Raw genomic sequence first — 13,299 nt, 5'->3', positions numbered from 1 at the left:
CACTGCTGTAGTGTTTTTTGGTTTATATTTGTTTGGGTTTTTTTTTCAAATTTGAAGCCTTACACCGGGTGTTTTAGGGGGATCCCATGAGCCTGGAAAGCCACTGTCGATGGGATCTCCTCTCAAGTCTTCTTGGTATTTTAGAGGTGCTCAGCCCACCCTGTCAGAGGCAGCCCAAGGCCATCCTTAGGGGACTCCTTCAGGAACTCACAAACCTGCAGCCACACAAGGACAGACCTCACACACCTTACCCAAACCCTGCGGCCCTGCCCAAACCGTTCCTCCCGAAACGAACACCTGTATCCCGCTGGATGCCAGCGCGAACTGTCGCCGCCGCTGCCTGCTGGGACTCGACTTCTTTTTCCTGAAATGCTGGAGGAACCTGGAGCGTCTCCAGTGTAAATTAACAGGGGGAGGAACCCACGGCAAACTGCGGGATCTCCTCCGGGAGCAGCTCCAGCCGCCCCGGGCAGGGCCAGAGCGGGGGACACCCCGAGCCCCCGGTGCCCCTCCCGGGGCGGGTGTTCCCGTGCCAATGGGATCGGCGGCCGGAGCCGAGCCCTCTGCGGGGCGGGGCGGGCCGGGAGCCGCCCCCGCCGGGAGCCGCGGGACCCGCGTGGACCGAGCCGGGTAAGGGGCGCGGGGGGCGCGGGGGTCCCGCCCTGCAGCGCTCCCGGGGGGCACGGCCGGGCTCGGGCTCGGGGTGGGCTTCGCTCTCCCTGGGCGATGAAGCGAGTGGCACAGCCAGCCTGGGCGTCCCCGGCCCTGGGGGCTTCCAGCCCGCCCCGGGTGGGCGCCCCGACCCGCGCGTGGGGTGCAGTGGGAGCAGACCCCGCTCACGCCCGCTCGTCCCCGGGCATGGCTTTGTCGCGGCGGGGTCGCCTCGGCCATCGCACGTGGCCCCGGCGGTGACCGTGTGACCGCCGCTGTCCCGGGCCGTGCGCGGACAGCGCGGGTGGCACTCGCGGCCCCGAGCGGGTCACGGGCGTTCCGCTCACGTTGCTCAGTCACGGGAGCGGAGCCCTGACCCTCGGCTGCGCTCCCAGCTCCTGCCTGCTGGCTGACCTTGGGCGAATCGCTCTTTCTCCGTGTGCTCAGGGGGGCACATCTGCTGGTTTCAGACGGCAGGCGAGGGCTCTGGCGGGGTTCGAATGACTGCAGGAGTTTGGAAGTGCAGAGAGAAGCTCGAGAGCCTCGCAGTGTGACCAGAGGGCCACTCAGGGCTGCATTTCCTTGCAGTAGCTTTGGGGTGACGGCACTGTTGGCATTTTGCAAATTTGCCTTGGGTTGAGGAGCCGCTGACGCCTGTCACAGGCACCCACTGAGTGTGTTGGCACAGAACATGCCACCAGGTAACACATGTCCCCCTGTCACCGCTCTGCCGGGTGGGGCAGCAATAATTGCCCCCTCTCAGATGGAAAACTGAGCACCAGAGAAGAACTGCTGCACGAGAAGTCTGCAGCAGAGCAGGAGATCCTGCTCAGATCTCCTCAGTCCTCAGTTGAGCCAGCAGCTCAACCACCAGCCCTTCTTCCTGCCCTCTGGTCGTGCTTTTGTTCCTGTTGTCAGTTCAACAGAAGGGTTGTAACTACAGCTAAGGAGTTGACAGTGCAATTCAGTTGTCCTGGGGACATGCTGGAGGGATGGAGACTTCCTGAGCTGCTCTGCAAGGAGACCTGGTTGGAAAATCAGGTTTTAAGCCCTTCTGGAAGAGGTAAACAGAAGTGTTTGGTAGCCAGAGGGGGGAGGCTTCCCCTGCAGAAAGAGAAGCAGAGACCAGGAGATCATAAGTGGAGTGGAGGAAGGAGTGGAGTTGGGTACTGCCTTGAAGGGGATGGTTCAGAGCAGGAATTTGTGTTGTGCTGAAAATTTGAAGCCTGAAGGCTGAGGTTAGCCCAGACACCTTCCTTGCCTCGTGTGTGAGCAGCCTCTGCTCACCGTGAACTGTTGATGCAGAGCTGCAAATGCCCCCTGAGCAACGTGGCTCCTTGCTCTGGGCAGCTTTTAAAAGGTGAGGGGGGTATTTTTTTAAGAGCATTTATATCACATCCAGACTGCTTCTCAAAAATTCCCTCTCCCACCTCTCAAGACCCTGAGAGCACTGATAAGCAGGACTGGCTTGGCTGGTTTGCAGCTCTGCAGAAATCTCACAGACTCTCTGGACGAGGGACTTGGGCACAGGTTTTCTTTCCATTGGAAACTTCCAAGCTGACCTCTCCCAGGGGCAGGGACGGCGTGTGGCTGCTCTGAGGGTGCGTGGGCACCTCACTCACAACCCCCTGAGCCACAGCGGGGCCTGGGGGGGTGTCTGAGGTGTTGCCTCCTGGAAGACCAGTCCCCTCTGGAGACCACACAGGTCTGACCTGGGGACACTGTGCTCGCTCTCACATGGTGTTTGTGTCCTCAGGGGCCCTGTGAGCTGACCCCAGACAGGCTGTCTGTGCTGCTCTCTGGAGGTGTGACTGAGTTTGGGCAGACCTGCCTCAACAGGGTCCCAGCTGGCTTGTTCAGGCACTGCTGGCCCCGGACCCACAGAGTGGGTGAACACTCACCAGGGCCCCGGGCACTTTGGCAGCAGCACCCTCAGAGCTGTCTGGTTACCTGTGCAGGTTGTGAGCTCGGATCCAGCCAGGCTGGGTCTGTGTCAGGGCGTGGTTGCACCACATTTGCAGCGTGGAGAAGCCAGCAGCCTCTCCTGGCTCACAATTAACTCCTGGTTGTAAGCCCCAAGTCATCCTCTCCACCACCCAGCAGGGCACAGCTGCCCTCCGGCGTAGGTGGAAGAGGGATGAAGGGTTTCATTGTGTGTTTTCACCTTCATAAACTCCCCAGAGAAGTTTGCTTCTGGGGGGAAATCTGGCTCTCTGCAGCCTGTTGGCATTCTAGAGAGGAAAGTGGTTAGCGTGTGTGTTTTTTTTGAGCAACAGACTCTTTAAAAACAAAGGCCCCTGACTAGTTCTGATGTTTTCTTTTTTTTCATGCACAGTCCATTTTGTTCAAAGGCTGAGGTTTTCATGTTTGCTTTTGAATTTGGAAATAACCTTGGTGGTGTTCCCTTGCAGATGAACAAAGACTTCCCCAGCTGAGCTCCTCCGGAGGCTTCTGAGCTGTGTGTGGGGGGGAGCAGTGAGTCAACAAATGGTCTCTGTGAGCTGCCAGGAGCTGCTGCCCTCCTTGACCAGCCCTTCCCTGCTCGAGAGCTTGGCCAGTGCCCTGCAGCGCAGGATGCCACCATCCCTTCTGCCAGGGCATGGCAGTGAGAGGACATCTGGCCCCCCAGAGGGCTTTGGCCACCTCCTGGCAGGCAGCACTAGCCCTGCTGAAGGCTCCCCGCTGTCCAAGGGGGGACACCCCAAACCCCAGCTCACCGTCTGCGAGGCTCAGCTCAGGCTGCCCGACTTCTGCAGCAGCCTCTCCCAGGACTTCATCCCCACCCTGGAGGAGATCGAGGAGTTCCTGAGGGAGAAGGCAGAGTTCCTCAGGGATGAAGGCCCTGAGCTTCACCCAGCTGGAGGGGAGGAGAGCCAACCTGGGGTCAGCTCGGGTGGCTCTGGGGAACGGCCCGTCTGCAGCGTGCGAGGAGATGTCCCGAGCTCTGCTCAGCCTGCAGGGACGGCCGATGGCGGTGACCAGGCAGTCCCCGCTGGGGGCATTCCTGTTGTCCTCCAAATCCAGCCTCTCCAGATGGACAGCCACCCACAGGGTGCCACAGCTGGTGTCAGGGTGGCCCAGCTGGTCATCAGCCTGCAGGGCTCAACCCTGTCCCTCCTCCCTCAGCCCCAGCCCCCTGTGACCACCGGCGACCAAAAATACGTCAGGATCGCCCCCCTGCCGGTCTCCACGAGGCCTGGGGTGCCAGGGGACGGGCAGGAGGAGGAGGCAGCCCCCAGGCATCAGCAGGGCCCCCCTTCCCTCTCCAGGATCCACAAGTGCTCCCACCCGGGCTGTGACAAGGTGTATTCCAAGAGCTCCCACCTGAAGGCTCATTTCCGCCGGCACACCGGGGAGAAACCCTACACCTGTGCCTGGCCCAACTGCGGCTGGAGGTGAGTGGGGGGCTCTCTGGGGCTGGGGGTCCCTGGAAAAGGGCCTGCCAGGGCTTGGTGAGGTGGCAGGAGAGCTCCTGGCTGGTGAAAATCCAGCACAGAATCACCCGTTCCCTTTCCCGAGTGAATTATAGGTGAGAGCTGGAAGGGCACGTGGAGAAGTGAAGCTTTTGGAGTGTTTTGGGTGGTTTTCACTCAGTCCAAAAGTGCTGAAAATCTCCAGCTGGAGGCATGTAGCTGATGTTCTCCCCAGCACCCCAAATCCTCCTTAAACTGGGTGCCTAAACCCCCCCTGTGGCAATACCCCTTTTCCAGGTGATGTGTTCATTCTGGAAGCTTTCTGTGTCTAGCTCAGGACAATTTCTGCAGTGGGGCTCCAAAAACGCCCTCTCCCCTTAATATTTGTGCAAGGAAACAGGAGTCTCAGTCCTTCCTCAGCAGCCAGTGTGCAATTCTGTGTCTGTTTTGCAACCTTTTGCTTTCTCTGGCTGTTTGCTGCCCTGACTGCCCGTATCCCTCACACACCCTGGGCCGTATCTCCACGTTGCATTTGCTTTTGTTTGCCCTGCACGTGATGGTCGTTGTTGTTTCCTTTGATCTGTGTTCCCTAAATTAGCCCTGCTCCCTAAATTAACCTTGCTGTTTAATCTGGCTGCACTTCTCTGATTACTGCTCTGCTGAGGTGTTCTCTTCCTGGTGCTGTGTGCCTGTCCCGAGGGGCAGGATGCTCCTGCAGCCTTTGGCAGGGAGGGCTGACAGTCCTCAGGTCTTTCCATCAGCAGATCTGCAGGGATATCACACACAGAGCTGGTGTTGGCAGCTGAGCTTTCCTGGTTTCTTACACAATGTTCTGGCTTTCACTCTCTGCCTCGTTCCTCTGGATGGTTTTATGGTGTCTGTCTTGGGGGTGCTGAAACCCTGGAAGGTGTGAGAATAATCTGAATTTTGGGACTCCCTCCTGCTGCCCCTTTGCCCTCAGAAACTGCCCCTCCCTTTCAACTCTACCCACAGTGCAGGTTTATTGGCATCAGCTCCTTTTCCAGCCCCAGCCAGGACCTGAGGATGGCCTTGGGACACGTCCTGTTTCCACAGAGGTTTCTGTGAGCAGCCACAGTATTTCCCAGCCCAGGTGTGAGCCTGAAATCCTCTCACTGGAGTCTGGGGTTGCAGCTGAAGCTCTTTGCTTTGTGCTTTTTTGCGTGGGCACGTTTCAGGCAGATGGAAAAACCCTCCTGTCCTAATGCTCCTGCCATCTGTGCTGGCTCCTCACAGGCAGAGCAGGAGTAAATCCAGCCTGGTCCTGCTCTCCAGCACTCCCCTGACAGGCAAAGCCACGCTGGAGCCACTCCAGGCCTTGTGAGACCGTGGAGGTGGCTCTCAAAATACCTGTGACCAACCTGCTGCCCGTGCCCCCAGGTCTGGACCTGCGTGTGCCAGGTGGGAGGAAGATGCAGGGGAATTGAGGGGGGACACACTTGTGGTTAAAGGGACTTCCCAGGCTGTTCAGCTGATCTGCTCCAGGTGTGGGAGTTACACAGACCAGCAGTGTGGGCACTGGGTATTCCTGTGGTCCTTGTTCCTGCAGTGGCTTTGGCATGGGAACCTCTGCCCTGTGCTCCAGGCTGGGTGTGTTTGCTTTTCCTCCCTTTTTCTCTGTATTTAACTCAGCTCCCAGGCAGTTTCCCTTTTCCCAGCTCCCAGTCCAGCCCAGGCTGACGGGGAAAACTCGCTGCCACTGGCAGAGACAGGGGGATGCTCCGAGTTTGCAGAGAGAACCCACACCCTCAGAGAAAATAAACCTTCTCTCAACAACTCTGGGCTGGATGGGGTGTTACAGGAAAGCCTTCCCTCCCAGGATCCTGGAATGTGTCCTTTAGCCTGGGAGGATGCCCCCAAAATCACTTTCTTACAGTGTCTGGCCTCGAGGCTCTCACCTCCTGGGCTTCAGCAAATTCAAACAGATGAAGGAAGCAGGTGGCCAGTGTCCCTAGAGAGCAGCAGAAAGAAATGAAGATCTCAGTGGGTGAATTACTTTCCCCTTTCCTATTTCCAAACAGGATTCCAAACCCTATTTCCGAACTTGGAGGAGTCTCCCATGGGAACTCTGCCTCCCTGGAGGGTTGGATGGGGCAGAGGAGTGACCGGTCTAGGGTGACCCAGGAGGCTGTGGCAGAGACAGAGCTCATCCTCCCCCGTGCCAGGGTCCCTGTGTTCCCTGTCCTGGCCAGCAGGGAAGGCTGGACCCACCGCTGTTCCCTCCTCCCGCAGGTTCTCCCGGTCGGACGAGCTCTCCCGTCACAAGCGCTCCCACTCCGGGGTGAAGCCCTACCAGTGTGCTGCCTGTGAGAAGAAGTTTGCCCGCAGTGACCATTTAGCCAAACACCTGAAGATCCACCGGGGCCAGCCCTGCAGCCCACGGACACCTCAGGGGGGCAGCAGGAGGTGATTCCTGCTGCTCATCCCTGCCGGGACGAGGCTGGGAGCCCCCAGAGCCGAGCAAGCAGTGCAGAAACCACCAGCGAAGAGGGGGAAATGACTCTTTGCCAAATCATGGGAGAGGCTGTGCTACCCCTCTGTTCAAGGATGACAGTGTTCATGGCCTGTTTCGGGTACTTTTGTTCTCTGAAATACATGTGGAGGAAACTGGAGTTCAGCTGGGGTGAGAGTGTGTGTGTGTGTGTAGGGGAGTGGGGTTGGGTTGAGGTCGGCAGGATTTGCACACCTTGAGAGACAGAGCAGGGTATGTCCAGCCCAGGGGAGCTTTGGATGTGCCATCCCTGGAAGTGTTCAAGAACAGGCTGGATGGGGCTTGGATGGGGCCAAGATAGTGGGAGGTGTCCCTGCCCGTGGCAGGGGGTGAAAGGAGATGTGTGCCCTCAAAGGGTTCAGGAAAGCAGCACCAGAAGAGTCCTTTTTAACATGAAAGGAGAGTGTCAAGGAGAGACAGGGATTTGTGAGACCCCAGAAGAGCTGAGAGCCCCTATCAGGGGGTCAGAGCAGCTGCAGGGCTCTGACGTCCGTCTTGTATTTGACTTCTGGTTAATTAAAGGCCAACTCCTCGCCCCTGTGCCAAGTTCCTGAGCTTCTGCAAACATCTGGGAGGGAATTCTGTGCTTGTACAAACACAGAATAAGCGTCAGGAGTTCGAGGCAGGCAGGGTGCCCTTTCCACGTGGCTTTGCCAGCACGTCTCGAGCTGATATTTAGTGCCCTGCAGGCTCTAACTCGGCTGTGCCCGTGCCCTGCTGCTGATACCCCCATGTTCTCCCAGCTCAGGCCTTCACGTGCTTGTCTCACGCTGCCCTTGAGCTGCTTTAGGGAGGAGTGTGGAGTTGTGCCCAAAGCAAGGACTGGGAAATGAGCTGATCTCTGTTCCCTGCCCTGTGGAGGGCGGGTTTGCACAGCAGAGAGGTTGTTCTCTGGTCCCTACAGCTGTTTTTTTGGTGGTGACTCTGGGGAAGGGAGAAGCTGGAGAGGTGGGGATGGATATGGTGTCCTTCTCCAAGGGGTGGTAGATGCACCTCTGGGTGAGACACCAGACTTCTGTGTGAGACACACAGGCTGGGGAAGGAATCCACCCCGGGGACTGTGTCGTGTGGCTGGAGATGTGGATGTTGGTGCCTGCTCCTCCCTGCAGCTCTTCCAGCTTTGCTGAAGTCACAGCAGTGAAAGAAGGAGCAAGGGAGCTGCAAGTCCTTGTTTTGTTCTTAATCTGGAATATTTAGGGATGCTCATGCTGCCCCTGAAGGAGATGCTGATGCAGTGGAGATGGATGGGGGAGGGCACTTTCCACCACTGAGGTTCTCTGGGGGTCTCCCTGATGACCTTGTTTCTCCTGCTATTTGTCATTCCAGGGGCCACAATTCAGGCCAGGACCTGATGCTCTACAAGCACTAAAGAGAAAGGTCCTCTTCCCCCACACTTCTGGCCCCCAGAAACAGGAAAATTTTCCCTCAAGTCTAACCCCTAGCATGCAGAAATGCTGTTTCCACAGAGGAGGAACGTAACTAAAGCCAGGGTTTGGATCCCTCTTTGTGGAAACAAGCTGAAGGACGGCTCCTGGCCAGGCTCCAGCCTCAGCCAAGTGGGGAACTGGCTGTGGCTGCAGGAAGAGCCCCAGCTAATGGAGCTGCTGTTGTGATTCCAGAGGGCTGGGGTGTTTTCTGGGAGAACACCCGCATCGCCGGCATTCCCCATCCCCGGGCGGCACGGCAGGGCTTAGGGCACGAAGAGCTGGAGCCACGCTGCTCACCTGCACATCCAAAGCCTTCCCCAAAGGTCTGGGAGGGCTGGTTTCTTGATCCTGGCTTAAAACTCCTTCCTCCTCAGCTCCTGAGTGGGAAGGTGTGGATAGGCTGCATGGAAAGCCGCTGCCTGCAGCGAGGCTTCCCTGTGAGTGCCAGGACGTGAGACCTGCAACCCTCATCTTGGCTGTCTGGGGAGAGCTCTCCCCTCTGGGCAGGGAAGGCGGCTTTCCCAAGGATTAGCTGGAGATCTGGGGCTGCTGTGGCTGCTCCTGGCCTGGTCAAGCATGGCCAGATGCCAGCAAGGAACAGGTCCCAGGTGTGTGTGTGTGCTGCTGCCCCTCCGGGGATGAGCTGGGAGCACACAGGTATTCCAGAGCCTATTTTGGGCTGCCTTTTGTTCCAGAGCCTTTTTGCCTGGCAAGGAATTCACTTCATGCCCTCTTTGCTGGAGGGCTCTCTGCAGAGGCCACGTGCCAACGTGACTCATGCCCCGCCTCGTGCTTTTTTATCTGTCCCCCTTTGCTCTTCTGCCTCGCTCCAGACTCGCTCACAGCACTCCCTGCTCACTCTGGACCTGCCCCATCCTGCCTCCCTCCGCTCCCAGCCCAAGGCAAGCGGTGAGGCTGCACCTTTCCAAACTGTGGGGCAGGAACGGCCGAGTCTCATCCTCGATCCCAAGCCCTTCTCTGTCCTCCAGAGGGTCTACTCTGCTCCTGGGATGGAACTGCTGGGCTGGGAACAGCGGGGACTTAACAGCCTGCCTCGTTTGTTTTGCCCTTTCTTTAGAAGAACCACAAAGGGAGAGGAGAGATTTTTATAAAATAACCCACCCTAGATCCGTATCTCTTGTGCAATGGGTGTTGTAGTCTCTCACCTGCTTCCCTCTGGGGACTTTGGATGGCTTACAAGGTTTACTGGAGGCTCTGTAATTACCCATCCTTTGCTCCAGTAAGGATGTTGCTCCACAGAAACGCTCACTGGGGAAGTGAGATGTGACCTGTGGCAGCAGGAGGGATGAGGATCCTTCTGGCTCCCCACAGACAGAAAAGCGCTGGGGCTGCCAAGGGGTGACACAAGTGTCACCAGGGCCTTAACCTGGCTCTGCCTCAGATGGTGCTCTAAGTGAATCCATGTGCCTGCCATGGATTCCCTGCTGGAGGAGTGGGAATGGGAGGGACCAGTTGCCTTGTGCTGGGAGCCAAAAGGCTGTCAGGTTGCTAAGCAGTGCTTTTTAAGAAATCCACGCAGGCAGACGGGAGTTGTAGCAGGGCAGGACGTGGGAGAGCACGGAGAGAAATTCAGGCAACGTTTCTAAATTTGCAGCTGGGGCTCTGGATTTAGCAGGAGCGCAGTGCAGAGCCCTCCATCCTCGGCAGCACGAGTGACAGCGGTGACATCCCGAGCTGCCCACGTGGAGCTCGTGCTGGCTGCTCATCCTGGGGGATGAGCCAAGGGCCAGTGCAAATCCACAGCCTGCTTTAAAGCCCCTTTGGAAATATGGCTCTAAGATGGATCACGGCATTAGGGGTTTCGTTTTCCTCTTTTTTTTTTTTTTTTTCCCCTCCTTATTAAAATCAGAACTGGATTTTTATTAATGATTCTGCCTTCCAGAGTTCAGTTTCATTGGGGGCAAATGTAATTCTTGGAGGAGCTGCTGTTTCTCACACTGGTTCAGCAGCAGAATTTGGCTTGAGGCGGGGAGGAAACTAGAATTTGAGGATTTTTGGGAAGAACAGGGAAAAAAATCACTTTGTGGGAACGGGATTGAACAGGCAAAGAGGGTCATTTGAGAGTTCATCCAGTGCCACCAGCAGGGCCAGATCCTGGCCCTGAGTGACAAAAGGTGGGAGCTGCTAATGGGATACAGAACAGGGAAGGTTTGCAGCTCTGTGGGCAAGGTTTTGACCCTCAGGTGTCCCCTCAGCACTTCTTGGGCCTGAAGCTGGGAGGAAAAAGGAAGGAGCCCTGTTTTGGATCACACGTGCCCCGGGAGGTGATTCAAGCTCTTCTGGAGCCATCAATGAGCACAAAACACGAGGTTTCCTTGCCAAGGTGTGGGTCTGTCCCATCCCTGTGCCGCAGGGCAGGCAGGAGCTCACACCTGATGCTCTGCCCGGGGGAGCTGCCCTGGGGACTGAGGGGTTAATGAACAAACGAGCTCAATTAAAACATCTGGCTGGGCTTGACTTGCTCCTTCATAATCAGCTTTCTAAGGAGGCACAAGAGCACTCCCAGGGAGGCTGGAGCAGGGAAGAACATCTCCATGCAGGAATGAGGCTGCTTGGAGAGTGGTTTTTGTCCGTCGCTCGCCCCGCAGGGCTCGGTGACCCCAACCCCAGGCTGGGGGTTTGCCCTTAGCATGGACTGGGGACAGGTGGTTTGCAGGGATGCACCTTTCCTAGGAGCTGCTCTCCACTGCCTGTGCAGGTAAAACACTTTGCTTGCTGAGGGTTTGCCCCCAAAGAGGGGGAGGTTTCTGGCTGATGGGATGAATTCCCTGTGGGAGAGGACACGGTGGGGGGGTGACGGTGTCTGGTCAGTCGTGACATTCTGTGTTTGATCCAGGAACTGGGCAGTGGTACAGAAAAGGCTTATCCTTCCCTGCTTCCCTCGAAAATCCACCCAGATAAAGCCTTTTTTTGGCGCAGAAAGTACGTGGTGGGAGTGGGGAAAGGGGGGGAATCAGATCCGTGCTTCGACATCCACGGATCCGTGGTCGCTTTTGGAAACGTCGTCGGTTCTTTTCGTGTGAATTGCTCTGAATTCCCCTCATTTACAGCTTCACAGCTCCTTGCTAAGGGAGCTGAGCGAGCTGCAGTCTGGCTTCTCACCTCTGCTATTTCAGACCTGGGGTTTTGTTTGCACAAACAACAGGCCCGGAGATGAAATTCCAGCTGCCACATCAATGGTCCCTGCCCCATGACCGGTTCAGGTGGGTCAGCTGAGGGGAACCAGTGAGGTTTCCAAGCGTTCCATCAGGAATTTTACTCAGGATGTGGGAACTTCAGGAGGGGAACTGTGTGTTTGGTAGGAGAAGGGCTGTGTAAGGCAGCGGGAACTCGTTTGGCAACGTTGTGCAACAACCAGACCTCTCTGGTGCGCAGCTTTAGGGCTGAACTTTCATAAGCACCTGAAACCACCTCTGAGCTGCCTTGAGTCAGGGGGATGATGAGCCCTTCTGACAAAAAATTCCAGCCCTGCTCCTCGCTGGGGAGTGAAGTTCTCGTGTAACTGGGCGATTCTGCTTCTTCCTGAAATGAAACACCAAAAAAAAAACCAAAACAGAGGAAAAAGGCTTTATTGGGTCTGAGAAATAAGAGGTCTTGGGCGTGGAAGGGAACACAGGGATGGGAAGTGAGTTACTTCATCATCTTCAAGGTGCTCTAAAAGGGAAGGTTTGCAGGTATTTGGGGGTCCCTCAGTGCTTTGAAATACTCTGTGGGCATCCTGCAGGGTCTTGGGGATCTTTGTGAGGAGATGCCTTCTCACATCCTGGGATTCTAATACTGGGACCTGAGGCCTCAGTGAGAAATCCAGGATGGTGGAAGGTGTCCCTGCCCATGGCAGGGGGTGGAATGAGATGAGCTTTAAGGTCCTTTCCAACCCAAACTATCCTGGCATTCTGTGATCCAAAAAGGCCCTAAATATTAAGCTTCCCGAGAGAGCAACAAGTGGTTTTTTTTTCACTGGGGAACTTTTAAAAACCAGACAAACAACCCTTCCCTCATCTAAAGGCTCTTCCCATGTGAGTGTATCCTCCTGCTAGTGAGGCACAACACTTCTAAAAACCAAGGAATGAGCAGAACAGCTCTGAGATTGCCAGTGCTCAGTCTTGGAATTAGGAGCTGGATTAAAATAGCACCTGTGTGTTCTGGAGCGAGGCCTCCTTAGGGCCTGATTAGCTGTTGCATAATTTTCTGGCTTCCCATCCCCTCCTGACCCTCCCTCATGTCACGGCAGAGCCAGAACCTTGCAGGAAGGCTTCTCTTTTTGGATAAGTCAGTGCTTTTGGACATCTCTCTGGCCGGGTTGTGCTGTGTTTCCCTACAGCTGGGGGTTCTGTATCCCTTCAGGACTCTGCCCTTGCCCAGCACTTGCAAAATCCATCTCTAGGTGCTGCCACCTGATCAACACTCCCTGAAATCCTGACTGAGATGTGTTTGACTCTTTTTCTCTGCTGCCCCTTTCTCTTCAAAATGCCTTTGCACATCAGCTGCCTTTTTAAAAGGTGTGTTTTTGCATATGGGCTCTTTCCAAACCCTGCCTTGTTGCCTGCTTGGTTTCATCCCATCCCTTTGTCTTGTCCTGTGTCTCTCCCCTTGTGATGGTGTCTAAGATAGGAACAAGCCCACGTTGGGTTGGAACGGCAGCGGGAGCAGAACCAAGTGGGAGTTGCACAAAGCAGGAAATTTATTATGCCTCTAAAAAAAAAAAAAAGCTGTCAGTAGCGTCACCCTAAGGGATGCAGCTGCAGCTGAAGCCCTTGAGGTCCTTGGGATGCTGGGGTGGGGGTGATTTTTTTGTGTGCTGCCTCTTTGGGTTCAGCCCAAGTGACAGACCAGGTCTGTGTGATCCTGGATTGTGGGAAATGCTCCTGTTTGGAGCTGTGTCGTTCTCCCACTCTCAAAGGCCCAGCACAGGGGGTGCCAGTTCCTGGGGGGTTTTTCATCTGGAGCTCCTGGAGAAACCAGCTGGTTTTGGGAGCGTTCCCTGTGCACTCCCAGGTGCTGGTCCCTTCCCAAGGAAAGGGAATGAGCTCTGGTTGAGGTGCACACACACACAGAGATGTTGGCAAACCTCCCACCTCTGACTTCACAGGAAGAGCCTGAGAGGGCTTTGTGTTATTTCCCTCTTTGTTTTTTTTATTTTTTTTTTGTCTCAGGGTGGGAGAAGGGAGTCCAGGCTTTAAACAGAGGAAAAACTTGGGATGGAGCGTGGCAGGGAAGAGGGATGGGCACAGGGAAAAGCTGGTGGAGTTTGTCAGCAGGTCTGGCTCACTGTGGCTTG

At 56.1% G+C, this 13,299-nt stretch overlaps 1 protein-coding gene across 6 annotated transcripts; it reads left to right on the top strand.

Moving 5' to 3' along the window:
* Positions 1-539: 539 nt before the first annotated feature.
* Positions 540-6,725, top strand: LOC114066523 (Krueppel-like factor 15). Of its 6 annotated transcripts, none has more exons than XM_027901278.1 (4): positions 577-630; positions 1,243-1,714; positions 3,063-4,046; positions 6,315-6,717. In XM_027901278.1, the coding sequence occupies exons 3-4, from the start codon at positions 3,139-3,141 to the stop codon at positions 6,490-6,492; spliced, it is 1,086 nt and encodes a 361-aa protein (XP_027757079.1). In that variant the 5' UTR covers positions 577-630; positions 1,243-1,714; positions 3,063-3,138; the 3' UTR covers positions 6,493-6,717. The 6 variants fall into 6 exon arrangements, with proteins under 6 accessions (XP_027757082.1, XP_027757079.1, XP_027757078.1 ...); XM_027901277.1 differs by having other exon boundaries at positions 1,240-1,714; XM_027901280.1 differs by lacking the exon at positions 577-630 and having other exon boundaries at positions 1,017-1,352; positions 1,570-1,714.
* Positions 6,726-13,299: the final 6,574 nt, after the last annotated feature.

This window comes from Empidonax traillii, unplaced genomic scaffold, assembly GCF_003031625.1.
Source record: "Empidonax traillii isolate 1590-97213 ecotype Southwest subspecies unplaced genomic scaffold, ASM303162v1 scaffold769:size436185, whole genome shotgun sequence".
NCBI lineage: Eukaryota > Metazoa > Chordata > Aves > Passeriformes > Tyrannidae > Empidonax > Empidonax traillii.
Note: the sequence above shows the minus strand (reverse complement) of the source record. Positions and strands in the feature narration are given on the sequence as shown.